The sequence below is a fragment of the Ursus arctos genome, unplaced genomic scaffold, assembly GCF_023065955.2.
Source record: "Ursus arctos isolate Adak ecotype North America unplaced genomic scaffold, UrsArc2.0 scaffold_3, whole genome shotgun sequence".
Taxonomy (NCBI): Eukaryota; Metazoa; Chordata; class Mammalia; order Carnivora; family Ursidae; genus Ursus; species Ursus arctos.
Genome location: NW_026622985.1, coordinates 99,464,510 through 99,490,787, shown reverse-complemented (window position 1 = coordinate 99,490,787; position 26,278 = coordinate 99,464,510). Strand labels below are relative to the sequence as shown.

The following is a 26,278-nucleotide window of genomic DNA, read 5'->3' as shown; positions in this document are numbered from 1 at the left end:
TGGGGCTCGATCCCAGAACGCCGGGATCACGCCCTGAGCCGAAGGCAGACGCTTAACCGCTGTGCCACCCAGGCGCCCCGGTTTTTACATTTTTAAGAGAATGGGAAAAAAGTCAAAAGAAGAGTACTTCACAATACAATACTTTCACACTACACGTGTGAATGATATGAAACCCTGAATAGTTTCATCAGGACCCAGCCAGTGTGCTGGTTTTTGTATCGTCTGTGGCCCATGCCATCGTGGCCCAGTTAATAGTTACGACAGCAACCGTATGATCTGCAAAGCCTACATAAAATATTTACTATCCGACTTTTTACTGAAAACATTTGCAAACACATGATTTGTGTTGAGAAAGACCAGTCAAAACTCAATTTTGTTCTAAGGCTGTTCGCTCAAAAGGTCCAGGGAGTCTCTCTGTCACATAAATAAATAAAATCTTAAAAAAAAAAAAAAAAAGGTCCAGGGAAACGGAGGTTTGCGGGCAGCAAGCCCAGGGTCCTGGGTTCATCCCATGATCTGGAGCTCTTGCTCAGAAAGAGAACCAGGGAGGAAGGAGGTGTGGCGAGCCTCGGAGGAAGGTGGCATGTCCTCCAGCGTCTTTTCTAGCACGAGTCCACTAATGTCTGTCTCCACCAAGGCTACATTCAGTCATCTTTTCGATGACGCGGGCTCCTTAGGTGAGTGCCCACCGCCTCCCCTTCTCCTCCTGGAGAAGGCACGCCCAGTGGACGCCGGGGTCCTAATCTGGGACGTGTCCCCTGGATCCCCCAATCTGTGTGCTGTGGAGGGGCCAGTCTGGCTTTCCTCCTGGACCCCTGACTCTGAGTTGGGACTGGCTCCTCTTTCCTCTCCAGACTGTGTACTGGGGCCTGCCACTGAGTCATTTATGTGTCAGTTTCCGGTCCCCACCTGTGGCCCTTCCGAGCACCTGTATGTCACCTCGAAACATAGCACAGCAGGGGGTCCCCTGGGCACCCACCCAGGTCGTGCTGTCACTCTGAGCCAGTCTGTAAAGCTGCAGAGCAAAGACAGAGTGCCACCACTGCTCAGTCTCTCCCACGTTAGCCGGATACACCTAGAGCATTCCACGGGGCTGGAAGACAGGGACCACAGTGCCTGACCTCATCGCTCCACCCCGGGTCCATTCTTCTCAATTCCCTGGGAGGAAGGCCGGCTTAGCCTTCATATTTTCATTCAAAAAATACGTGAGAGCTTACTGTGTTCCTGGTACTGCCTACAGCACTGAGGCCCTTGTGGAAAAGAAATCAGGAATGTAGGCCTTCTCTGCTGGGGGCCACCACCTGTCCTAGCTCAGCTGCTGACAACTGGGCAGTGGTACCCAGATACTCAGTCAAACATTACTCTAGATGCGAAGGTATTTAAAAATGCAGTTGATGTGTGTATCAGTAGACTTTGAGCAAATCAGACTCATCTCCATGTTGCAGGTGGGCCTCGTCTAATCAGTGGATGGCCTTTATAAAAGACTGACGCCCCTCACGGAACGAGGACTCCTGCCAGCAGATGTCCTCGAGGTCCAGCTACAACAGCCACTCTTGCCTGGATTTCCAGCCTGCAGGCCTGCTCTAGAGATTTCGAATTTGCCGGCCTCTACCATCACATGAACCAATTCCTCAAAATCTCTCTCTCCAGGGCACCTGGGTGGCGCAGTCGTTAAGCGTCTGCCTTCAGCTCAGGGCGTAATCCCAGCGTTCTGGGATCGAGCCCCACATCAGGCTCCTCCTCTGGAAGCCTGCTTCTTCCTCTCCCACTCCCCTGCTGTGTTCCCTCTCTCGCTGGCTGTCTCTGTCAAATAAATAAAATCTTTTTTTAAAAAAATCTCTCTCTCCCTCCATCTGCTCACGCGCGCACGTGCACGCACACACACACACACACACACACACACTCTATTGATTCTGTTTCTAATTCTAATACCCAAAAAGGGGAGTTAAAAGAATGTAGAAGAATTTCCTTCTCAAAGCTGCTGTTCAAAGCTGAGTGGATCAATGCCTCCCCTCTCCTGACACTCCTAACATCCAGTCCTGGCGGATGGACACCTGCGGTGACCAGAGAGCAATCTGTTTGCCTGGAAACGCATGAGAAGAAGGCACATGAACGTCTTCTTCGAAAAAGTATATCAATTACACCAGCATTTCAATTTTGAGTGAGTACCACCAGGCGTATGAGAGGGCTCAGGCCGCAATGACAAATAGCACAGGCTCGGAGCTTTTACGACAGACACGACTTTTCTCACTGTTCTGGAGGCTGGAAGCCCAAGAGCAAGGTTCCAGCCACTTCAGCTGTGGGTGCAGGGGCTTGCCCTCCCGCTGTGTGCTCACGTGACCTCCCAGGGTGTGCGTGCAGAGAGAGCGACGCCTCAGGTGTCTTTTGTTACGGGGACGCTAGCTGCACCGTGGGGGCCCCCCTCACCACCTCCCCTAGTCCTAATCACCTCCCAGGGGCCGGCCCTGTCTCCGAACGCTCTTCCATGGGGGGCAGGCCTGCAACGTGTGACTCTGGGTGCTGGGTGGGACACAAAGTTCACACCAGCTAGAGGATGTGGGTACAGATGGGACGGACGAAGGGGCACACTTGGGTGGAATCGGAGTTTGTCCTTCCTTGAAATCAGCTCCAATGATCACGACAGAGACTAGCTTTCAATTTGTTGTTGGAACATCAGAGATTAAGTGTTTTTTTTTTTTTACTTCTTTATAAGTCAGTTTATCTTGTTCTTAAAAATCCATGCGTAGATGTGACTAGTTCAAAAAGAATGAACCCACGATCGTTAAAACAAAGATTCCATGGTTCAGATCCCGTCAGTCGGCAACCTCCGCACGGGACCGCCATTCACGCAACAGATCTGACAACCACGTCATAATCTCTCATCGGACCTCGGCCAGCAAGTATGCCTTCCATTTTTTGAGAAACTGATCCAAGGTCCAGTGTGTGGGGGCAGACATGACTTGTCATCGTGTTGATTGTTGACCTAGGATCTGCAAGAGGGCTGGAGAGAAATGGAGAAACTTGGCTCCCAGAGCCCCCAGGGAGCAGGGGATTCACTCCTGTGACCCAGGCCAGGACTAACAGCGGGCTTCCCGCAGTTGGGGGCATAGGCAGGAGTAGTCCCTTGCAGCCGGTGTGAGTCCCTGGGAGTCCTTCACAGCGGTGCAGGCACGGGCAACATCGGCAAAGCCGTGCTCTCCGCGGCCATGCGGTCCAAGGGCTGGGACTGCTCACGGGTCCACTTTTATGCCTCCAACTTTATCCCCTCTGTACTTTGTGGCGTGGTGACCAGTTACCAGGCTCCCCAGAATTTGTAAAGGAAAATAGCTGTGATGGTGACCACTGTTAACACTTTCGGAAAAGCGATCATTCTTCCTAGACATTCTGACAAGGCTTCCAAAGCGCCACCAGCTTTTATTACAATGACATTATTGTCTGGTTTTCTAATAAGCTGCCTCAGAGTCTTCCGAGGACCAAGGAAGGAAATAATGATTTCATTGCAAATTTAACGCTGCAGTGAAAGCACAGAGGCACCGCGAGGATGGGAGGTGGTGAGTGAAATACGTTCATTACTTTCTAAAGTAGTCAGGTCACTCCAGAGAGACACCCGTTCAGGCTAGCTGTTCCCTTCCAAGGCATTCATGTCAGAAAGCGACTTCATTTTGGAAGTGGAGAGAGGAGACCTGCAACTTTCAGAGTGTTACCGTCTCAGACAAGTCCCCATGGGGATTTTGGCCTCAGAGAGCTGAGAACAGATCGGTGTCTGCAAGGCAACAACTAAGCCAGCAGGCTTCCCCGTGTGGCGCTATCCGGGAAGGGGGGGAGGAGGAGGCCACCTGTCCCCAGTGGCTCCTAGTTTCTGCCAGTAAGAGTCCTCTGGGGAGTGTGCGCGCTTGATGCCAGGGCCCTGTTGCTCAGTTGGCAAGCTGAGCGCCTGGGCTGTTGGTCTTCCGCACAGAAGGGCCACGCCAAACCAGTCCCGGGGATAAGCGCTGCCCGGGGCGGGGGCACTCGCTCGAGCATCTTCCCACGGTGTACCTGCCTGGACTTCAAGAGAAAGCTGGCATCAGACCGTGGGTCAGATACAGCTTTCTCTTAAATATAGTCTTCCCTTCAGCTCCCCGCCAAGCACGATCGTTGACTTCGAAGGGACACAGCGTGACCTCCGTCTTTCTGCTTGTACAAGCAAGTCGGGCCCTGGCTCCCGTTCCCAGGCCAACCTCAGGAAGTTGCCCCTGAGCAGAGACCTGTTTCATCTTCCTTGTGGAGCCAGAGCCAAGATCCTCACGACCAGCCCCAAAGACTACAGTCCCTACATTCCTTGGCTCTGGGCTCCCTGATGAAAAACCGCAGGCCCGGCATCCGGGGCCCCATCCAGGCAGAGAAGTCAGGACCCAAGGGAAGGCCGATTTGCTCAGCTGCTGACACAGTGGCATATTTGGGGTGACTTGGGCAAGGAGCCCTCCCATACAGCTGCTGGGAAACGGGGCAGCCAGCGTCTCCTCATCAGGAAGTACCCCGCTAATTACTAAATGAGTTCAGTCCGGCCTGTCTGCCCAGGAAGCCACACGTTCGGTCCCACGTTCCAACTGCTTGGACAACTGACCGAGATGGATTTGGAACTTGAAGTGTTTCTTGGAAGTGGCCCGGGAGTCAGCCGCCCGTCCTGGGCAGGTTTGCTGGGCCTGACGCAGAACTACCCTTGGTAAATGTGTCAAAATGTGAGTACGGTAAGAGGTCCAAAATTTGAGGGGGCTTGTGTCTTGTCCACGGCCACGCCCACCTGAGCCCCCCTCGAGCTACAGTGTACGATCCACGTGTGCACCTGCAGTCTCCCCACAGACGTCCGTACCCCTTGGCTGCTCCGCTAAGTGGCTGCTGGTCGGCAGGTAGGGGTCCTCCTGGATTATGTTTGGGCCCGATGTAATCGAGGGATCCCTAAAAGTGGAGGAGGGAGGCAACGTGAGTCAGAGGGACGTTTGGCAACGGAAGAGGGTCAGAGGGATGAACGTTGCTGGCTTTGCAGCTGGAGGAGAGGTGACAAGCCCAGGAAAGCAGGTGCCTCCAGAGGGAAATAGGCCCCTCAGGGAGGGCGTGAGGGCCCTGACTCCGCAGAGTATAGGACGATGAATGAATGTGTGAACACCGAATGAGGACGGCCGTCCCTTGCTCTCAGATAGGATGACTCAGCGTCAGAAAGATGACAATCTTCCATAAGTCAGTTTAGGCACGTAGGCATTGATTTCACGCACCTTCAATAAAAAAAAAGCAACAACGTTTTATCGGGAGCTCGACATGTGGATAGCAGGCTTCAGCTGGAAAACAGTGTTAACAATATCGGGAAAACCACGACCGTGGAGGACAGCAAGAACAAGACGGGCTACCTGCCAGCCAGCACGACGAGCTCTAGGCCCCGGTGGGTAGAGTGCGGTGCTGGAGCCACGCGGGGAGAATCCAAACCGCCGGACAGGCAGAGAGCGCTGGGGATCAGCGGCCAGAGTCAGTGCCCCGGGCTGCAGGGCCGGGCTCCTGTGCCAGCCGCGGGCTACCGCGTGAGCCGCTGCGGGCTGGTTGAAGCTCCCGGAGCCCACGGCCCTTCCGCGGGCTGTTCAGTTTTGTAGCCTTATGCATTCTCTGTAAATCACACACGCGTGCGAGCGTGAGCACACACGCACCCACACACAGACACATCCCCAAACTCTTGTTTTCTACCATATTTTCTGTGGCGCTAAGAACCATTGTCCCCCTTGTCCTTCGTATTCACCCGTCTGCTTCCCTTCAAACCAGAGCTGAACGGGCAGAAGAGCCGGGCAGCCCGTTCTCTCCTCACGGTGGCTCTGAGCTCCCGCCAGGCCCCTCTCTGCAGGTGCGCGTGAAACAGCACAGGGCACGGCGGGAGTTATGACCCTACCTCCTATCCATCCTCGACCTTATTTGAACATTAGAGGGCTTCTAAAATGCAGAGAAAAATTAAGCTCCTCAGACAAACTGTATATGCTCAGAAAGATTCTAAAACGCTGTCTGGTGACGCGGAAAGGCAGCCCGGTTGTGGGAAATAGCGAAGGACGCATTGACTAGCGGTGCGGGTCCTGCGGGTGCTAGAGCAGCGGTACTGTGAATGCTGTCTGTCTGTCACACGTCCTGCCTTCCCCAGGACCCCGCTGCAGGTGCAGCTCTGCGCCCGCGGGACCCCACGAGCCTCGGGGGGGCAGGAAGATGAGGAAGGCCAATGAGAGGCGGTCCCCCCCCCACCCCGGCCCACGCTCTCCAGCCCACCTTCTCCAATCCGGGCCGGGGCCTCTGCCCCACTTAGGGTGCCGGGTCAGGGCAGAGGGGACGGGTAGCCTGTCTGATGCCAAACAGGAGGCCCTGGGGCATCTGGCCTTGTGAACCTTCTCCTTCCGCTGACGTGGAAACCCTGACCTTTGCAGGCTGCGAAGGTCACTTGTAGGCTCCGTCTGAAATCCCTGCCCGTCAGGATAACCCTGACCCTAACCCTAATCCGAACCCTAACCCTGTGCTGGGTTGGTGTGTCTGCGCTGTGTCTGGGGTACGTAGCAAAGTACTGCGGATTGGGCCGTTTAAACACACGAAATTCATTGTCTTGGTTTTAGAGGCTAGGTGTCCGAGGTCATGCTGCCGGTGGGTTGGTCCCTCCTGAGGCCGCTCCCTGGCGTGTGGAAGGCCATCTTCTCCCCATGTCCTGATGCGGCTGTCCTTCCGCGTGCCTGTGTCCTCATCCCCTCTTCTTATAGGGACACCAGGCACACTGGATTGGGACCCACCCTCCCGACCTCACTTTACCTTAATCGCCCCCACATCCAGTCACACCCTGAGGGCCGGAGGGGTCAGGACTTCACATACAGATTCTGGGGGGACACAACTCAGCCCACAACACCCCCAGAGAAGTTGAACGGTGGAGCCTGGAGAGACTGTCGTGTGAAATGCCACCACCCACCACCCACAGAGTGTGACCATCTGGGTCAGGGGACTGGACTCTCTTCATTCCTGATAACAGAGACACCAGGATGGCCAGAGACGATGTCTGTGCACACATGCTGGGAGTCAGGAAGAGTGCGCTGCCCTGAGTGCACAGGGCGAGGCAGATCAGAGCACTGGTGTGTGGCTGGGTGACCCCATGGCGGCCAGACATGGGGCCCCCACGACAGACGTGGTCCTCCGGGGCTGTGGCACCCTCAGCGGGGAGCTGACCTGGCCCCCATCATGCAGGGGCTGCTCGGGAAGGAGCAAACAGACAGAACTGAGCATGGGGACTGCTGCTCAGCCCTGGACGGCAGACTGGGGGCACGGCAGAGTCGCGGGTGACGAATTGCTCCGCAGACACCTGAGCTCGACCACCATTTGCATTTTGTAGTATTTTCTACCTAGTCATCCACAACTTTCGCTCTTGAAATGGAAGCAAAATAACAGATTTGTTGCCACTTCGTCCTTCTTATGAGCAGTGTTTCTTGCTCTGGGTGGTATATATAGAGTGTTTCTTACCATATACGTTTTAAGTGACGTCTGGGAGGGGTTAAATACATATTGAATCCTAACGGTCACGGGACTCACGCGTCTCACAAAAATATTAATAACTTCAGGAGGAGATTGGAATGCACATGATAACAACGTATTTCTCTAACAAGGTGTCTAGAATCCTGGGGGAGTCCAGGAGTTACTGAAGCCACCGGACAAATGTGCCACGTCTTCCGAAAGCCTCACTTGACTGAAAAGTTCGAAAGAAATAAAACTTAAAAAAAAAAAACGGGAAGACAAACACTGAAATTATGGAGTAAAGAATTTCATGTGGACTTTCAGAGAAAATAGACTTGAACAATCTTACCCTTGGTTCCGATGGCCCATCTCCAGGTTCTCCGTGTCCGAGGGTAGCTCCCTCTGCTATGGGTACTAGTGACATTTTGGAAGCACTTTGTTACTGTAACACTAGAATCTAGAAGGCCATGGTAGCCTCTCTGGTTCCAAGTAATAGCGGGGAAGGTAACTCAAGCCAGTGAACAATCTGTACTTTAAAATGCTTGTGGATTGGGCACCTCAAGTGATATATGCAGAAGGGAGAAAAAATCTAAGAATGTTTCCAAGTAAATTCTTCCATGAATTTGCTTCAATGCATAGACACGAGGTCTGCACCTGGCATCGTCAGTCATGCCCTCACGAGAGCTGTGCAACATTTTCTCATCCGCTCACATTCTTTGAGCAAAGACTCTCTGCAGTACACGCAAGACTAAACTTCCAAATAAGATCACAAATTAACATAAATGTCCTATTTTTGAAATCTTAATGGACATAATTTATTATATAAGAAAGAATACATATATTTATTATAATAATTCAAATATTATTATAACACATAATTTTAAAATTCATGCATTCAAAGAATCATGGACATAGTGGACCACAGCCAGTTTTATTGTCCGAGAGCTTTTTAAAGTTTCATCGAATGGCCTGTGTTTTCTATGAGCATATAAATGCTGTACCATCGCTTAATTGCCTTGACTCATTTATATAAAGGTGTCACTTTGTAAGGGACCGAGGCCACATTTTACCATATTTCTGCCTTTCTCATAGTTGTAGTGTTGGCTCATAGCAGGGATTCACACACCAATGAAAAGACAGCAAATTGACCAACCGTCCCTTTAAAGTGTGTGTGTTTGGCGAGTGCGCCTTCACAGTCCTCGGTTGTAAAACTGTACTGAGTAAGCCACCCACGTCACGACAACAGTTTTCCTCCAATCCCGTGATCCAAAGATAGAGATCTTTGTCCTGCAACATCTGAATAAATTCCATACAAATAAAACCCATAGAAAATAAGCAAGTTTGACGGATCGTACAAAACCAGGGGATTGTACGTTGTGCATAATAGCTTCAGAACGGAAGGAAGGATTTGATTTTTAGCTCCTGTTCCAAGTTGATGGGTTGAATTTTAGAATAAACCAGCCAAGTGGAACATTCACTTCCTCCATAGTTGTGTGTGTGTGTGTGTGTGTGTGTGTCCGCACCACAAACAAAGCCTTAAACCAATATTCACTGGTCTTGCAGCTGTGGCTATGTTCTTTAATAGGCTTAGAGACAATATTTTGTAGCCAAACACTGGGACATACACAATAAGTACTAGGGTATACTTACCAGGACTGTAGAACGGAATTTCAAAAAAAGGACTGTTCCAGAAAACTGGGAATTATAGTTTCCTACCCCTCGGATGTCCCCATTCTGACTTCTTCCTCATCATTTTCTATCCATTCTCAACCTATGTTGCTTGACTTCCTCCCTCTCGTCTGCCTTGTTTGCCTTCTCTGGGGCAAGGACGATGACCACGCTGGAGTGGATTTGGGAAGGGAAAGGGTACTTTGTAGGCAAAGTCTGTGGCTGTTAGGTGCAGAGTGAGCAGTAACGGGTAAGTTAGATCAATAAGGTCACCCAAACAGCCTGTGAAGGCCCACGTTCCTACCCCGGAGTTTAGAAGTGAGGGCTAGTTCCGAAGATGACCCTGGGGAGCCTTGAGGACTCGTGTCTTCCGTGTGGTGCCAGGTAGGGATGGGGAAGCAGATGGGGTTGGAAGTGTCACCGAGTTAGGGGATAGCTCCTCCTTGTCCCCAGGCTTCAGGCTCAGTGTTGCCTAGAAAAGAAATTCTTGAAGGCGCTGTTGTAGTTCTTGTTGAAAGCTGTATAGATGAGGGGGTTAAAGAAGGAGTTGGAGTAGCCGAGCCAAAGGAAGATGCTCTTCCAGACGGCGGGGATGTCACAGGAGCAGAGCGGGCTGATGAGCTCCGTGGTGAAGAAGGGGATCCAGCAGAGCGCGAACACCCCAATGAGGATGCCCACCATCAGGGCAGCTCTCTGCTCCTTCTGCTCCCTCCACGTGTCCCCTTCCGTCTGGAAGGTAACGGTGGTCTGGCGGACAGTGAACGCCATCTGGGGCTGCTGAGCAGAGGTCTTCCCCTGGAAAAGATAAGCAGAAGCTTCATGAAGAGCAGCTGCTCATGCCCGTCAGGCACGTGAAAGCTGAATCCAGACCCTGATGTGGATCCTACACATTGACTTGAAGAGAAAGACCTTGACTGCCGGGGGTGGGGAACCGGCAGCTTGTGGAGCCCACCCTCAGCTGTGAAAACGTGGTGACAGAGCTGGGTGCTGGCTTACCTCTTAGAAATGGAAGGAAAGTGGGAGCGTCCATAATGACTGGGATGAAGATGAATTCCCTATCGCTGTCTCGTCAACAAGGAAAACAAACCGGCCGTGCGGTACATGTAATTTAGTGACAAAGGTCCATGAGTAATCAAACCCTTGAACAATTAAAGCCTGATTTTCCGAAATTTTAATAACTTTCTGTGTTCATGTGAATCCTGTTACAGGAATTTTCTAGAATTTCTTCTGGTGTCAGTTTCCGATGATCATTTGGGACAGTTCACTCGCCAGGACACTTATCTCCTTCAGGGCTTAATCTGTGTCCTTCCCCTCCCCCAACTTTTCGTGGAAAGCAGACTCCAAACTCTTAGATTCCCCCAGTTAGGTGCTCTCAGGTCTCCTTTGGGCAGGCTTCCACAGAATCAGGCTCTCCACATTCCAGTCCCCTCTCCAGAGATGTGGGATTTCTGGGAAAGGGCCTCTTCCCTCCATTCTAGTCCTTTTACTTCCATCTTTGGGGAATTGAAATAAGGAGTATCTGATGAAAAGACAGCCTAAATATGGAGAAATTACAAGAGGTAGATTTACTAAACTAGCAAGTTAACTGGTCCAGTCAGAATTTGGGACAATTTCTGGGCCGATCAATCATTCATTGGAGACTGCATGGATATTAGATATCATTCTTCCAAACCCTAGCGTTCTGTGACCCTAGTGCATTTGAAAAGGAGAATTACACAGCTTTCTCTCAGGCAGCACACAATCTTTTAGACAAAGGACCAAGTCTGAAGGTCATTCTCGTTAACCTAAACCACTTAAACAGTTCATGGCTACATCTATAAATTGGAGTCAAAAGACATCGACTTATCTGTCATATAGGATAACTGAGGTGTAAATAGGAACAGTATGGTTAAAGTAATATTAGTTGATATATGAATTATTAAATTTGTATGATAACCTGTTATTTACCTGAACAATGAAACACCAAGTATTGTAGAATCAAAAAGAAGAGCATCGATATTGGAACAAATAGTCCCCAATACTGCAACCCTTAAGAACATACATAAAATGAGAAGTGAAAACCTCTCTTTCTATATCCCAGTCTCACCTGAGAAGAAACGATACTATTTTTTATTATTTTATATTATTTTTTTAAAGATTTTATTTATTTATTTGACAGAGAGAGAGAGAGAGATAGCCAGTGAGAGAGGGAACCCAAGCAGGGGGAGTGGGAGAGGGAGAAGCAGGCTCCCAGCGGAGCAGGGAGCCCAATGCAGGGCTTGATCCCAGGACCCTGGGATCACGCCTTGAGCCGAAGGCAGATGCTTAACCCCTGAGCCACCCAGGAGCACCAAGCTTGCTCATATTATTAGTATGTATCTGGTAGTGCTTTGCAGGGAATTCATTTACAGAAATGCAAACACAATATTCAGTTTCATTTTTCAGCATAAAACAGGGAAACCCACCAACTTCTTAATAAAACTCAATCCTAAAATGGCATTAGGGAAGCCATTTCCCCTCATTTTCCAAAGATGGCAATTGAAGGAGAATTTTGGTCCTGACTGTTAAACCGTGCCCCCATCCCCAAGAAATTCTCCTCCCTCTCAGCACTATTTTGGTGGTAACACTAGCCACTCAGGGTTGTGACTCCCTTGTGCCCACCCCTTAATTCTCTATAGCACAGCTGATATAAGGGTTTTGTCAAAGCAGAAATAAATACGGCAACATGCAACCAGATATTCTGACTTTTGAGAGATGGCACACTCTTGGGAACCAGCCAGCCCCTCCCATCCTGACTCCATGTCTTTCTTCCCTGTGGTCATTAGCCTTTGCAGACTGGCTCCAGAAGCCCACGTTTAGTCCTTTATATACTAAACTTTCAGTTGCAAGACACAATGAGCCCCACAATGAAACTACCAACGTAAAGCCAACCTTCTGTAAGGCTGAGATATACCCACCCCCAAAGCGACACATTCTATTTGTAGGAGTTTTCTGCTGCATAATGGAGAAAAGTTTCAAGGTTTCCATTCTGGGGAGCCATCTTCTTTCCTAATGATTGGCACTCAGAGTATCTGCCTCTCTTGAGGTCTTGCCCGCCTGTACACTCCGATCCAGCCCCATATCCAAAGGGGCTGCCATATCAGAATGTAGCTCAACATTCATCTGACAGGTGGATCACCGTGGTTGCTTATCCAGGTGTATGACCTACATGTAAGCGTAGGATTTGAATATTTCCATAAAAATTAGTCTTAGGAAAGGGGGGCCGAAGTATTATAAGACAGTTGTATGGAAGCCCATCACTGCAGTCACAGTCCCCGTGAAGGAATGTGAAGCGCCCGCCTGTATGAGTATTCAGCACTTGTACTACAAAACCTTGCGTTCTTCCAGCACAGTTCACCGAGGCTCTTACAGAGGATGAGCTATTCCCAAATAGAATGTACATCCATTGGATCTGCAAGGATTTTCCACTTTGCTGTGGTTCTAATGTTGAACGAAGTGTGTTCTTAAAGATGATCCAGGTATTTTATTTCTAAGTTTGTCTTCAGGATGATTTCTCCCCTGTCAGTAGGGTGTTTCAGCTAAATGTTCCTTCACAGGTGGTAGATTCATGCTCCTTTCTCACTGAGCTGTTAGCACAGCAGGGTGGAAGCCCTCTTCCACAGGCCCTTCCAACAAAGATTCAAGTGTCATGTTTTACAATTCTTGTCATGTTCCATGAGAACCCCGTAGGGTTCTACTTTAAATTTAAAGTAATTTTTTTCTAAATACTTTATTTTTGTGGTTTGGAGTCAGGAATTGTTCATAGGTGAGTCCGAGAACTCGATGTGTCTCAAAAAAGCACATTTTTTAGGACCTTGATGTGAAATGCTGATCGGCATTGACATTTCTCTTGGTGCAGTACTCAACACCAACTCACCTGACAGAAGAAAGAGGGTCACTGGTTTACAATGGTTCTTCTGGGACAGCAGAAGTTCCACTAGGAGGAGGGTCTTTGTTGTTGGGGAGGTTTTAGGTGTCTAGGTGTCTAATGTCTTTGGTTGCTCACCCTGTGGCTTTCTGACTCAGGGACTCCTTAAATCTTTGCTCTCTGCTAATCAATGATTGTAACAAAGCACCTAACTGAGTCTGGAGAATTGATTTCTATTAATTACTCTATCAATTACTCAACATGCTCATTAGTAGATTCACGGGAAAAGAAGTAGTAGGGTAAAAGAAAGTGAGCATTCAAGCCAAATCAGACTTTTCCTAATCATCTTTATAACACCGTATCATTTGTTTATTTAATTTTTTTTTAGTGTTCAACAATTCATCAGTTGCATATAGCACCCAGTGTTCGTCACAGCACATGTCCCCCCTCAATGCCCATCACGTCACATATAAAATTTTTCTAAGTGAACAGTTAGCCCCATCTCTCCAAATAAATGCAATCTTCGGGGGACATGTACTTATGTGTTAGACTTCTCATTTTTCCAAAATGGTTATGTGCTAAATAACATTTCACTGGTTAATCATAAATCTAATACGTTTCTTTAATTTCCTTTAACCAGTTGGCTTCACTTTCCTATTAGTATCACAGATAATCAATAAATTACCATCAGTAGTGGGTACCAAAGCTCAGGGATGAAGACTCTTACCTTAGAAGTGTGGTTTTGGGTGATTTGCAGGTTAGACCATACCACTGTCAGAATAGAAGATGGGCAGCTGAACCAGGATGCTCCAGCTAAAAATGCTCTTACATGTTAGGGAGGGCTCCACAAGGAGAAGAGTGAAACATTCCTCAAACTTCCCAGCTAACTTCGGAAAAGACTGATTGTTCTGTAGCTATGGTAAGAAGAAAACTTGCTACTTGTTTAAATATCTTCAGTTGATCAGGGACAATACAGTTCTGTGAATACACACATGCGAACCAACCAATCCATGGCTGCCCTCGCTTCTGAAAGTCAGCCAATTAGGGTAGGACTCGCCCCAATAAACACTCCTCTGAGTGCCAATCCATCGACAGCAGTCTCACTGAGTAACCCCACTTTAAGGTGATATCCATTCACTGCCCTGCAGTTCCTGAGCTCCATGCTGTCTCAGTCCCCAGAGATGGCTGGCATTCAGCTCTGCTTAGAGACAGTACCTGACAAATCCAGCTTTTTCTAATTGTAGCAAGCAGTAGGTTTGGCTTGTATTTCTATTTCAGGACTATGTGGTGCTTGTATCATCCTTAGACAGTTCTAGAGCATCCACTGGGATCATTTTGAAGACCCTCCACAGGATGCTTGGACCACAGGTGTATTCCCTGGGCCTCAAAGTCCAGTTGCACTCAGGGTCTGCAGCCAGGGGTGCCCATTCAACAGCCCCTGCCAGCCCCGCTGGGCTCTGCTTGCTCTCTGTATTGTTATCCTAGGACTTGTAACCCAAAGTGTCTTCATTTGAGGTCTTTAGGCTTAGGTTTTTGTGTCAAGTAACTAGACCTTTGATTGAGATACATACCATTTGGTAATTGACAAGGATCTTTGGGTAAGTCCATCAGATCCCTTGTACCATTTAGCAAATATTTTTTTATGCCATTCATGTACTTGTTCTGCTGCTACTTGCTTTGCTTTTGCTGTTATATGTCTATATGTGCAAAGTCTTGGTTTCATTGGGTCATTTTAAAATTATTTTTTCCCTGGAGAGCCTTTCTTTCAGCTGAATGTAAAAAGGATTGAACTGTAAGGTACTGGCTTGATAAGCTACTGATCCATTCCAAGCCAGACCCAAGTGCTAATGTTTTGAGGACTGTTAGACCTAAGACCAATTTGTGGAAAAGCAATTAATCAAACTTTGCTTGGGTCCTTTACAAGATTTGAGGGCACTCCCTGTCTTCTCAATTTGTGAAAGAATGTCACTTTGTTTAGCTGGTATTCCAGCTCAGTGAGTGTTGGGTTGGTGATTGTATGGCCCCTTGCTAGCCTCTGATCAGGGATCCTGAGACACTATTCATAGGCACAGACTATTCGCCAACCATGGTGGATCTTTCTTGCGTGTCATGGTTTGTCTAAGCCAAGGTCTTGAACTTCTCCTTTAGGAACTTTGACTTCCTATTTTAAATTTCCCTATAATCCTAACTCTTGTGCTTTTCTTGGCAAATGCCTCTTTAAAAAATCTTCATAAGGAACTTCTGATCAAGTAAAAAAAATCAATAAATTAAGCCATTTAAGAGCAGTAGAAAAATTAGGAGAAAAATACCCAACAGTTAACATCTTCTTTAATTGGTATGTTAAGGTCTTAAACAAAATTCTAACTCTAAAATAGTCTCAAAGATTTTGTAACATTCCCAAACCATCTGCCTTGCATACCTAGGTCTTGCATATTTCTATTCAGCTTCACCTGGCCTCCTAAATGCACTGTCCTTTCTTTAGGGTTTTCTCAGAAAAAGCAAAGTCACACAGTAAAATTGCCAGAGAAGGAGTCAAACCTATATATTTTCAGTTAAAACCCTGGCCTAGAGTTAAGTTAAGGGTTATAATTTAGAATTTTCCTAAACTTCAGAGAGAAAATAAAAATAAAAATTGTTACAGGATTTAAAACTTCATGAGAGTATTGAACAAATTTTTTTTTGTCCTGGGCTACAAATCTGTACCAGTGAATGAAGTTAATTGAAGTCCCCTCAGATGGAGAAAAACAGATCCTTAAAAGTAGAAGTTTAGAAAAGAGAGGAGCTATATAAACCAGCTGTGAAAACATACATTATATAAAGCAATTTCAGAAGCCCTTCTTTTTTTAAAATTTTATTTATTTATTTGAGAGAGAGCATGAGCAGAGAGGGGCAGAGAGGGAGGGAGAAAGAATCTGAAGCAGACTCTGCATGAGTGCAGAGCAAAACGTGGGGCTCGATCCCACAACCAGGAAATCATGACCCAAGTCGAAACCAAGAATCCTATGCTTAACTGACTGAGACACCCAGGCACCCCTCAGAAGCCCTTTTTTTTTTATAATGATTTTTTATTATATTATGTTAGTCACCATACAGTACATCTCCGGTTTCCGATGTAAGGCTCGATGATTCATTAGTTGTGTATAACACCCAGTGCACCATGCAATATGTGCCCTTCTCACTACCCATCACCGGCCTATCCCATTTCCCCACCCCCCTCCCCTCTGTAGCCCTCAGTTTGTTTCTCAGAGTCCATAGTCTCTCATGTTTCATTCCCCCTTCTGATAACCCCCCCTTTCTTTATCCCTTTCTTCCCCTACTGATCATTCTAGTTCTTATGTTCCATAGATGAGAGAAATCATATGATAGTTGTCTTTCTCTGCTTGACTTATTTCACTTAGCATTATCTCCTCCAGTGCCGTCCATGTTGTAGCAAATGTTAAGAACTCATTCTTTCTGATAGCTGAGTAATATTCCATTGTATATATGGACCACAACTTCTTAATCCAGTCATCTGTTGAAGGGCATCTCAGCTCCTTCCACGATTTAGCTATTGTGGACATTGCTGCTATGAACATTGGTGTGCATATGGCTCTTCTCTTTACTACGTCTGTATCTTTGGGGTAAACACCCAGTAGTGCAATTGCTGGATCATAGGGTAGCTCAATTTTTAACTTTTTAAGGGACCTCCACACTGTTTTCCAGAGTGGCTGTACCAACTTGCATTCCCACCAACAATGTAGGAGGGATCCCCTTTCTCCACATCCTCTCCAACAATTGTTGTTTCTTGCCTTGTCTATTTTTGCCATTCTAACTGGCGTAAGGTTGTATCTCAGTGTGGTTTTGATTTGAATTTCCTTGATGCAGAAGCCCTTCTTTTAACCCCTAGCCAGACTTATCAAAAAGAAAAGAGAAAGGACCCAAATAAGTAAAATCATGAATGAAAGAGGAGAAATCACAACCAACATCGAAGAAATGCAAATAATTATAAGAGAATATTATGAACAATTATATGCTGACATATTAGGCAAGATGAAAGAAATGGATAAATTCCTAGAAACATATAAACTACCAAAACTGAAACAGGAAGAAATAGAAAACCTGAACAGACCCATAACCAGCAAAGAAATTGAATTAATAATCAAAAATCTCCCAACAAACAAGCGTCCAGGGCTAGATGGCTTCCCAGGGGATTTCTACCAAACATTTAAAGAAGAATTAATACCTATTCTTCTGAAACTGTTCCAAAAAAATAGAAATGGCAGGAAACTTCCAAACTCATCCTATGAGGCTAGCATTACCTTGATCCCAAAACCAGACAAAAACCCCACCAAAAAGGAGAATTACAGACCAATATCCCTGATGAACATGGATGCAAAAATTCTCACCAAGATACTAGCTAATAAGATCCAACAGCACATTAAAAGTATTATTCACCATGACCAAGTGGGATTTAATCCTAGGCTATAGGGGTGGTTCAACATCTGCAAATCAAGCAATGTGATACACCACATTAATAAAAGAAAGGATAAGAACCATATGATCCTCTCCATAGATACAAAAAAAGCATTTGACAAAATACAGCATTCCTTCTTGATTAAAACTCTGCAGTGTAGGAATAGAGGGAACATACCTCAATATCATAAAAGCCATATATGAAAAACCCACAGAGAATATCATTCCCAATGGGGAAAAACTGAGAGCTTTTCCCCCAAGGTCAGGAACACGACAGGGATGTCCACTCTCACCACTGTTGTTCAGCATAGTACTAGAAGTCCTAGCCTCAGCAATCAGACAACAAAAAGAAATAAAAGGAATCCAAATCAGCAAAGAAGAAGTCAAACTTTCACTCTTCACAGATGACATGATACTCTATGTTGAAAACTCAAAAAGACTCCCCCCCCAAAATTGCTACAACTCATACAGGAATTCAGCAAAGTCGCAGGATGTAAAATCAATGCACAGAAATCAGTTGCATTTCTATACACGAACAATGGGATAGAAGAAAGAGAAATTAAGGAGTCAATCCCATTTATAATTGCACCAAAAACTGTAAGATACCTAGGAATAAATCTAACCAAAGAGGGAAAGGATCTGTACTCTGAAAACTATACAACACTTATGAAAGAAATTGAGGAAGACACAAAGAAATGGAAAAACATTCCGTGCTCATGGATTAGAAAAACGAATATTGTTAAAATGTCTATGCTATCCATTCCGATGGCTGAGTAAAATTCCATTGAATATAGGGACAACATCAGAAAGGATGATTACCCAACATTTGCATCAACATGGATAGAACTGGAGGAGATTATATTAAGTGAAATTAGTCAAGCAGAGAAAGACAATTATCATACGGTTTCACTTATTTGTGGAACATGAAGAATAGCAGGGAGGACATTAGGAGAAGGAAGTGAATAATGAAGGGAAGGAAACCAGAGGGGGGGATGAACCATGAAAGACTATGGACTCTGGGAAACAAACTGAGGGTTTTAGAGGGGAGGGGGGGTGGGGGGGATGGACTAGCCCAGTGATGGGTATGAAGGAGGGCACATATTGCATGGAGCACTGGGTGATACACGCAAACAATGAATCATGGAACACTGCATCAAAAACTAATGGTGTAGTGCATGGTGACTAACATAACATAATAATAATAATAATATTATTATCTGTGAGCTAAATAAATAAAATAAAATAACCATGCTACCCAGAGCAATCTATACATTCAATGCAATCCCTATCAAAATACCATTAACATTTTTCCCAGAGCTGGAACAAATACTCCTAAAATTTGTATGGAACCGGAAGAACCTGAATAGAAAAAGGAATGTTGTAAAAGAAAACCAAAGCTGGTGGCATCCATCATAATTCTGTACTTCAAACTATGTTACAAAGCTGTAATCATCAAGACAGTATGGTACTGGCATAAAAACAGACACATAGATCAATGGAACAGAATAGAGAACCCAGAGATGGACCCTCAACCCTGTGGTCAACTAATCTTCGACAAAGCAGGAAAGAATATCCAAAGGAAAAAAGACAGTCTCTTCAACAAGTGGTGTTGGGAAAATTGGACAGCCACATGCAGAATAATGAAACTGGACCATTTTCTTACACCATACACAGAAATAAACTCAAAATGGATAAAAGACCCACACGTGAGACAGGAATCCATCAAAATCTTAGAGGAGAACACAGGCAGCACCTCTTTGACCTCAGCCATAGCAACTTCTTGCTAGGCATGTCTCCAAAGGCAAGAGAAACAAAAGCAAAAATGAACTATTAGGACTTCATCAAGATAAAAAGCTTTGCACAGCAAAGGAAACAGTTGACAAAACTAAAAGACAACCTACGGAATGGGAGAAGATTTCTGCAAATAGTTTATCAGATAAAGGGTTAGCGTCCAAAATCTATAAAGAACTCAACACCCCAAACCAAAAAATCCAGCCAAGAAATAGGCAGAAGACATGAACAGACATTCCTCCGAAGAAGACACACAAATGGCCGACAGACACATGAAAAAATGCTCCACATCACTTGGCATTAGGGAAATACAAATCAAAACCACAATGCGATACCACCTCACACCAGTCAGAATGGCTAAAATTAACAAGTCATGAAACAACAGATGTTTGTGAGGATGCAGAGAAAGGGGAACCTTCTTACACTGCTGGTGGGAATGCAAGCTGGTGCAGCCACTCTGGAAAACAGTGTGGAGATTCCTCAAAAAGTTAAAAATAGAGCAACCCTATGACCCAGCACTTGCAATTAGGTATTTACCCAAAGGACACAAACTTGGTGATTCAAAGGGGCACTGGTACCCCAATGTTTATAGCAGCAATGTCCACAATAGCCAAACTTTGGAAAGAGCCTAGATGTTCATCAACAGATGAATGGATAAAGAAGAGTAGTATACATAAACAATGGAATATTACTCAGCCACCGGAAAATGAAATCTTACCATTTGCAATGACATGGATGGAACTGGAGGGTATTATGCTAAGCGAAATAAGTCAATCAGAGAAAGACAATTATCATATGATTTCACTCATATGTGGAATTTCAGAAACAATACAGAGGATCATAGGGGAAGGGAGGGAAAGATAAGGTGAAATCAGAGAGGGCAACAAACCATAAGAGACTGTTAACTCTAGGAAACAAACTGAGGGTTGCTGGAGGGGAGGTGGGGCAAGACAGGGTATCTGGGCGATGGGCATTAAAGAGGACACTTGATGTGATGAGCACTGGGTGTTAACATGCAACCGAGGAATCACTAAACTCTACCTCTGAAACTAATACTATAGTATATGTTAATTAATTAATTTAACTTAATTAAAAGATAGAGAAGAAAAAAAAAGACTCATACAGATGAAGTCAACCCACCTACCCCTCTCAAAGTCCCCCAGTGTCTGAACTCCATGATTCCCAAAAATGCCATGTAAGATTAGCATTGTTCTCTGCTCAGAGCGATTGTGCCTGGCTAGCACAGCTCTGCCACAGACTAGTAAGCAATAAATTCAGCATGATCTTTTTATGCCAGATCTTTAGTAGTGGTTTCATCATCCTTTGTCAAGGGCAAGGCCCATCTCTGGTGTTGCCAGTCCCCATCTCAGTGTCTGACAGAGGTTAGGCTCTCAGTACATTTTCGAAGAGAACTCAGCAGACAAAGAAGCAGGGAAGAGGTGTTGTGTTTCCCTAGGTAACACAGCTAGTTGGTGGTAAAACTGTATTTGGAAACTTCGGCACCTCCTGCCAGGGAAAAATCAGGAGACCTGGTTTGTAATTCACCCGTCACAGTAACAGTGGAGCCCCAGGTCATTTGGATGTCTTGCAAAGCCAAGGGACCCATTTTCTGAAGTTATATGGCAGAGAGAGTGAGAGGACAGAGAAAATGAAACAGTGCAAAAAAAATGCGTAAAGCATAACAGCGTCCAAATGCTTTGCTAATGCTGCCTCCAGAGCAGAGCAGTGAAAGGCCGCATCACTTTGCAGTAAGTTCCACAAGACAAAACTGTGACTGCTTTTCCTTTCCAAGCTGTGTCTGGTATTGATCATAAACCATTTACCTGGATAAGCATCCTGGCAGAAGAGGGTCCATGTAAGGAGGACCTTTGTGGGTGGCCGGTGCTCTTGTTCCTGGCCCAAAGTTGGGGGGATTCTCACATGTGTGGCAGCTCCAGGCAGTTTGGGGCTGCGAGTGCTCTTAGCCATCAGCATTCCTTGCTCAGTCCAGAAATCTAACAGATCATTGGTTTCCCAAATCAGGCACTATTGGCATTTTGCTCAAAATAATTTTTTGTTGGGGGGGGGCTGTCCAGTGCACTGCACAATGTTTAACAGCATCCCTGGTCTCTACATGCTAGATGCCATTAGTGCTCTCCCCCAAATCTTGATAATAATGTCTCCAGACATTCCTAATGGTCTCTGGAGGGGACACATCACCCTTGGCTGAGATCATTGTTCTAGATAGAAGGACAGGTAGCCTCTGACCCCCTTTTCCTTCTTCTAGAATGATGCACTCTCTCCTCCCTTACCTATACCTCTGGTTCCTCTGAGCTCGCTTATTGGAATTAGCTACTGATCTTGAAAACACAATCATATTACAGCACTCTCAGTATGTGTCTATCTCCCTCGCTAGAGGGAGCTCTTCGTGGGAAAGATGATGACTTTATCACTTTACTCCTTGCACCAAGTCTGTGTATAGTATGTATTTAATATGCTTAAAGGAATTAATGTTGTCCCAGAACCAATAACAGAAAATGGGGCTGTGTAGATTTCTGATCTAACTTAAACATATGAATTAGGCTCAAAGGATCACCTTGGCAATGAGAGTTAGTCGGGGGAGAGTGATCTCCATATCCAGTGGATTCATTTGTCATATATTTCCTGAATCTGGAGTCACAGGGTTGGATTATTAAGAGTTAACAACAAACCAGGAAAGCGTGGTGGAGAGAGGACAAGAAAAGAGACTTCATTGTTGCGAAGCGATTGTCCTACAGAAAATGCTGTTTGTAAAGAGCTGGGGGATTATCTGACTTAGATTTTAATTTCCTTCCGTAACCTGTTTGGGAAGGCAAACAAGAGATCCTCCGCTGCGTACAAGAGCCTGATGGGGTTGGAGATAGACCCAGAAAGCAGCAGCACAGGCGGTGGAAGTGTGTAACAAAAGCAGGCTCTGAAATAGGGAAACATCTTGATAATCTGGCATCCTGGAGGAGGAGGGTGCAGAACAGCAGGTGGTAATTCAGGGGATACTATGTTTTTGCAAAATTAGTTGCTTTAATTTGCAAAGAAAAAAATAGACTGGGCTAAAACATTTATCTGCTTTGCCTGATACTGAGCAATCTCTCTGCCAAGTCAGTTACCATCTGCCCCTTCCCTCCTTGAACACCCCACTCTACGTGCAGCAAGCTGCAAGTTGATCCAGTGTAGCCCCAGACACTGACTTCTTCTGACCTTCTAAAGGGTGTTACAGAGTCACAGAATTTTGGAGCCAAATGAGACCCTGTGGAGGTATGGAAATAATCCATCAGAGATGGTAAAGGCCGTTATCAGCTCTGTGATGCTGAGCATTGACGCAAAGTCCGTCTCTGATGCTTTCCCCCAGTCTATCCTTTCCCCCTCCTCCCCTCCCCTCCCCCCAAAAGAAAACTAAAAAGTTCACTTTCTATAAACCTTGGAGTCAGTGTGCTGGAGATAAAGCCTGAACAAATGCAAGTAAAGTATTTACAAGGATTTCTATAACACCCACCTCCACAGCCTCCGATAAGGGTGAGACGCTGTTGGTCTTCCTGGAGCCCACGCGGAACTTGGCGGCCTTGTAGACCTTCCAGTACACGAAGAGCACCACGCAGAGCGGCAGGTAGAAGGCGCCCACGGTGGAGAACACGGTGTAGGAGGGCTCGCGGCTCACCTGGCACTCCTCGCTGCCCTCAGAGTAGGTCTCCCCCCAGCCGAAGAGCAGCGGCGCCAGGGAGATCACCGCGGAGAGCGCCCACGTGAGCACTATCATAACATTGGAGACGCGCTTGCGGGCGCGGAGCGTGTATTCCAGATGGCGGGTGATGGACCAGTAGCGGTCCAGCGCGATGGCCGTCACATTCCAGATGCTGGCCGTGCAGCAGAGCACGTCGCACGCGATCCACAGCTGGCACAGTCGTCGGCCCAGCTGCCAGCGGCGGCCGGACAGCTCATGCACCAGGCTCAGTGGCATGACCAGAGCGGCCACGAGCACATCCGAGATGGCCATGGACGCCACTAAGTTGTGCGGAACCCGGTGGAAGGTGCGCACACGGAGAATGGTCGCCAGCACCAGGAGGTTCCAGGAGAACGTCGCAGCCACCAGAAAGCCCAGCAAGGTCAGAACAAGCACACCGAAGACAGAGAGGAGGGGCGGGCTGGGGCGCGGGTCTTCGGCGTCAAGGCTGCTGCGGTTGGTCTCCAAAGGGGCGGGGGTGGAGAGGGAAAAGTAGGTTACGTTCACAGGCAAATCCATCGTTGGGTCAGGAGACCGGCCCAGGGTGTGCGCAGAAGGGGCGTTCAGGAAGACAGACGGTTGCCACTGTGCCCAGAGCCACTCTGGATGTTTGCAACCTCTGGCTGGTGGCGGGGTTTCTGGGGTTTGTCTATGAACCTGGCCCCAACCTCCTGCCAGCGAGCATACGTGGGAGATGGTGTGGCAGAGAGGAGGGTGCTGGGCTGCGTCTGGCAGCCAGGGCCCTCCTAAGCTGTCACATGCCCAGGCTTTTCGCCTAGGCAGAGAGAGCGGTCTGGTCTCCCAGAGCTGAGCATCTCCCAAGTCAGGGGCAGCTGGGCGACCCTGGAGCGTGTGGGTGCCGGAGGGGGTGCTGGTGCGTCAGAGCAGTACTCTCGCTGCGCGTCGCCTCCCTACCCGCCCCTCTCTCCAGGCAGCCGGCTGCAGCCTCAACTCCGTGCCGCGGAAGCCAAGCAGGGACCTGTTTTCTGGGATCTGCCTTCTGCTATCCCCCCAGCCCCAGCCCCACCCCGTCTGGGGCCGCGGCTTTGGAGCGCAAACGCTGGCGCGCCCATCCAGATCTGCCTTCTCAAAGTAGGGATCCAGCCTACGTAAGGCATCAGCTGATAAGGTCGCCTCTCCCCGCCTCTCCGCCCCAAGCCCCAAGCGCGCGCGTTGGTGCTGTCCATGGTGCTGCCGCCTCTCCCCACCTGGGCGCGGGTCTTGGTGCTGTCCCCGGTACTAGCCTGCTTCCTGAAATGCGCTTCCTGAGTGGATCAAGTTTACCAATGAACTCTCCTGGAAACATTCCTCGAGCCACCCCCTACCCGCATCCTTCCAGGGGTGGTCTGGATACCTTGAGTGCGTTCTCAGCTTTCCGCAGGGGCTTACATTTAGCATGCGTTTTCCGAGTTAAGGGTCTAAGATGGTATCGCTGGCTTTTCTTCCCCTTGAAGATGTCAGTACATGATTGCGTCCTTCCTACACAACACCTGGTGCTTCCCCTAAGGGGTAGTTTTCCTTTAAGGAGAAAAGGCAAGAGAGCATTTACCATTGTTCCTAGAGATGGCTGAGGTATTGGAACCACCACGTTTAAACTACGTCCTCAGAATCATAGAGAAGCTGCAGTCTTTTCAGTGGTCCCCATTGGATTTGCTTCTTTTGAAGGGCAATACGGGATACAAGTTGTTATAAAAACCCCATCTCACTAGAAAGAAAGAGGGAGTATTTAACTCTTTCCCTGCACTTACACACATGACCATATACACATCCATAGTGATTGGGAAAAGATAAAAATTCCTACTCAGAAGTTGTGATGGAAGGCATTTCACAAAGGGAGACATGATATAGCAAGATAAAATAAACTAAAATAAGAAAAATGATGTGACAGAAAGGAATATCAGACGGCATTAAGCATTTTTAAAGTCATATAATTGGTATTATGAAGTCCTATACATTCACAAGTTGTTGGCCACAAGTTTGGTCAAAAGCTTTTCAGCTATTTGAAAATGAAAAATATGTTTTGTCACAAGATTCCGTTTCTAACAGAGTACAATAAGCATCAGGAGAATGCACTGGGAAGAGAGAAACTCCTCCGCTGGGACCCAGAGGAGAGAATGCTGTTAGGAAATGTTGATGAGAATATTCTTCATTAAATACAAGCTTATCCACAGAGCTGCTTCACCAAATAGTCCTTCAACACAGCCAATGGTGGCTGCCTACGTGCAGTGCTACCGTGTGTGGCTCTACTCGAGGGGAAAACTTGAGCTCAGTCAGAACACGTTACCTTCTTGAAGCCATAGAACCAACTGGAATGAGAAGTCAACTATGGATCTTCATCTTTGAAACAAATGCTCTGAACAATTCTGCATTCAGTTCCAGGGGCCCATGGCCTGGAATACTGGGTGAGCTGCATACCCAGTAGGCAGCAGGCCTTGGTGATGGGATCTCCTTACACAAATCTTAAAAGGCATCATGGATTGCAAGGATATTCCCCACTGGCCCTGTGTGCTACAGCTAGTAGGCTGCACTGATAGCTCAACGAGAAGCTATCAAATAAGGGGCCAAGCCAGGGATAACTGAGGATATTGTGCAAAAATTGGAGTGTCACATAGGTAAGAATGCAGTCAAATGCTCTCACAAAGAAGAAATCCAATGGGGTATTTCCAGGAGAACCAAAGTTTTTTGTTTTTTTTTTTAAAGAAATTCTGGTTTATCTCTTACAGAAACCAGGGAAATCAGAACATTTCAGTTTTATAATCTTACAGCACGGCCATAATTTTAGCTTAAAAAAAAAAGGTAAACAGGTATAGAACTCCCATCTGCCATAAAGCATCTCTGAAATGCCAGTTTTGAGGAGAATTTCGTGGTTTACCACCTGCCGGCTGAATCATGACCCCTTCTCCCTCAAAGTTCTCACATTGAAGTGTTAACCCCCAGTACCTCAAAATGTGACTGCATTTGGAAATAAGATCTTTAAAAAGATGAACTTGAACTGAAATACTTAGGATGAGTCAGACTGGTGTCCTCACAGCAAAAGGGAATTTGAACACACAAAGGGACACCAGAAATGTGTGCACAGAAGGAAACCATGAGGGAACACAGCAAAAAGGTGGCCATCTGTGAACCAAAGAGAGAGGCCTCAGGAGAACCCAAACTTGATGACACCTTGATCTTGGACTTCTGGCCTTCAGAACTGGAGGGGGGGGGGGAGGAAATTGCTGTTGCTTAAGCCACTCAGTGGGTGGTATTTTGTT

The 26,278-nt window shown here is 46.9% G+C and overlaps 1 protein-coding gene across 1 annotated transcript; it reads right to left on the bottom strand.

The window, feature by feature from the left end:
* Window positions 1-9,624: 9,624 nt before the first annotated feature.
* Window positions 9,625-23,543, bottom strand: HTR5A (5-hydroxytryptamine receptor 5A). Its single transcript, XM_026479089.2, has 2 exons — window positions 22,800-23,543; window positions 9,625-9,957 (listed from the first exon to the last, which is right to left on the bottom strand). Exons 1-2 carry the CDS (start codon window positions 23,541-23,543, stop codon window positions 9,625-9,627), a joined length of 1,077 nt encoding a protein of 358 aa, XP_026334874.1.
* Window positions 23,544-26,278: the final 2,735 nt, after the last annotated feature.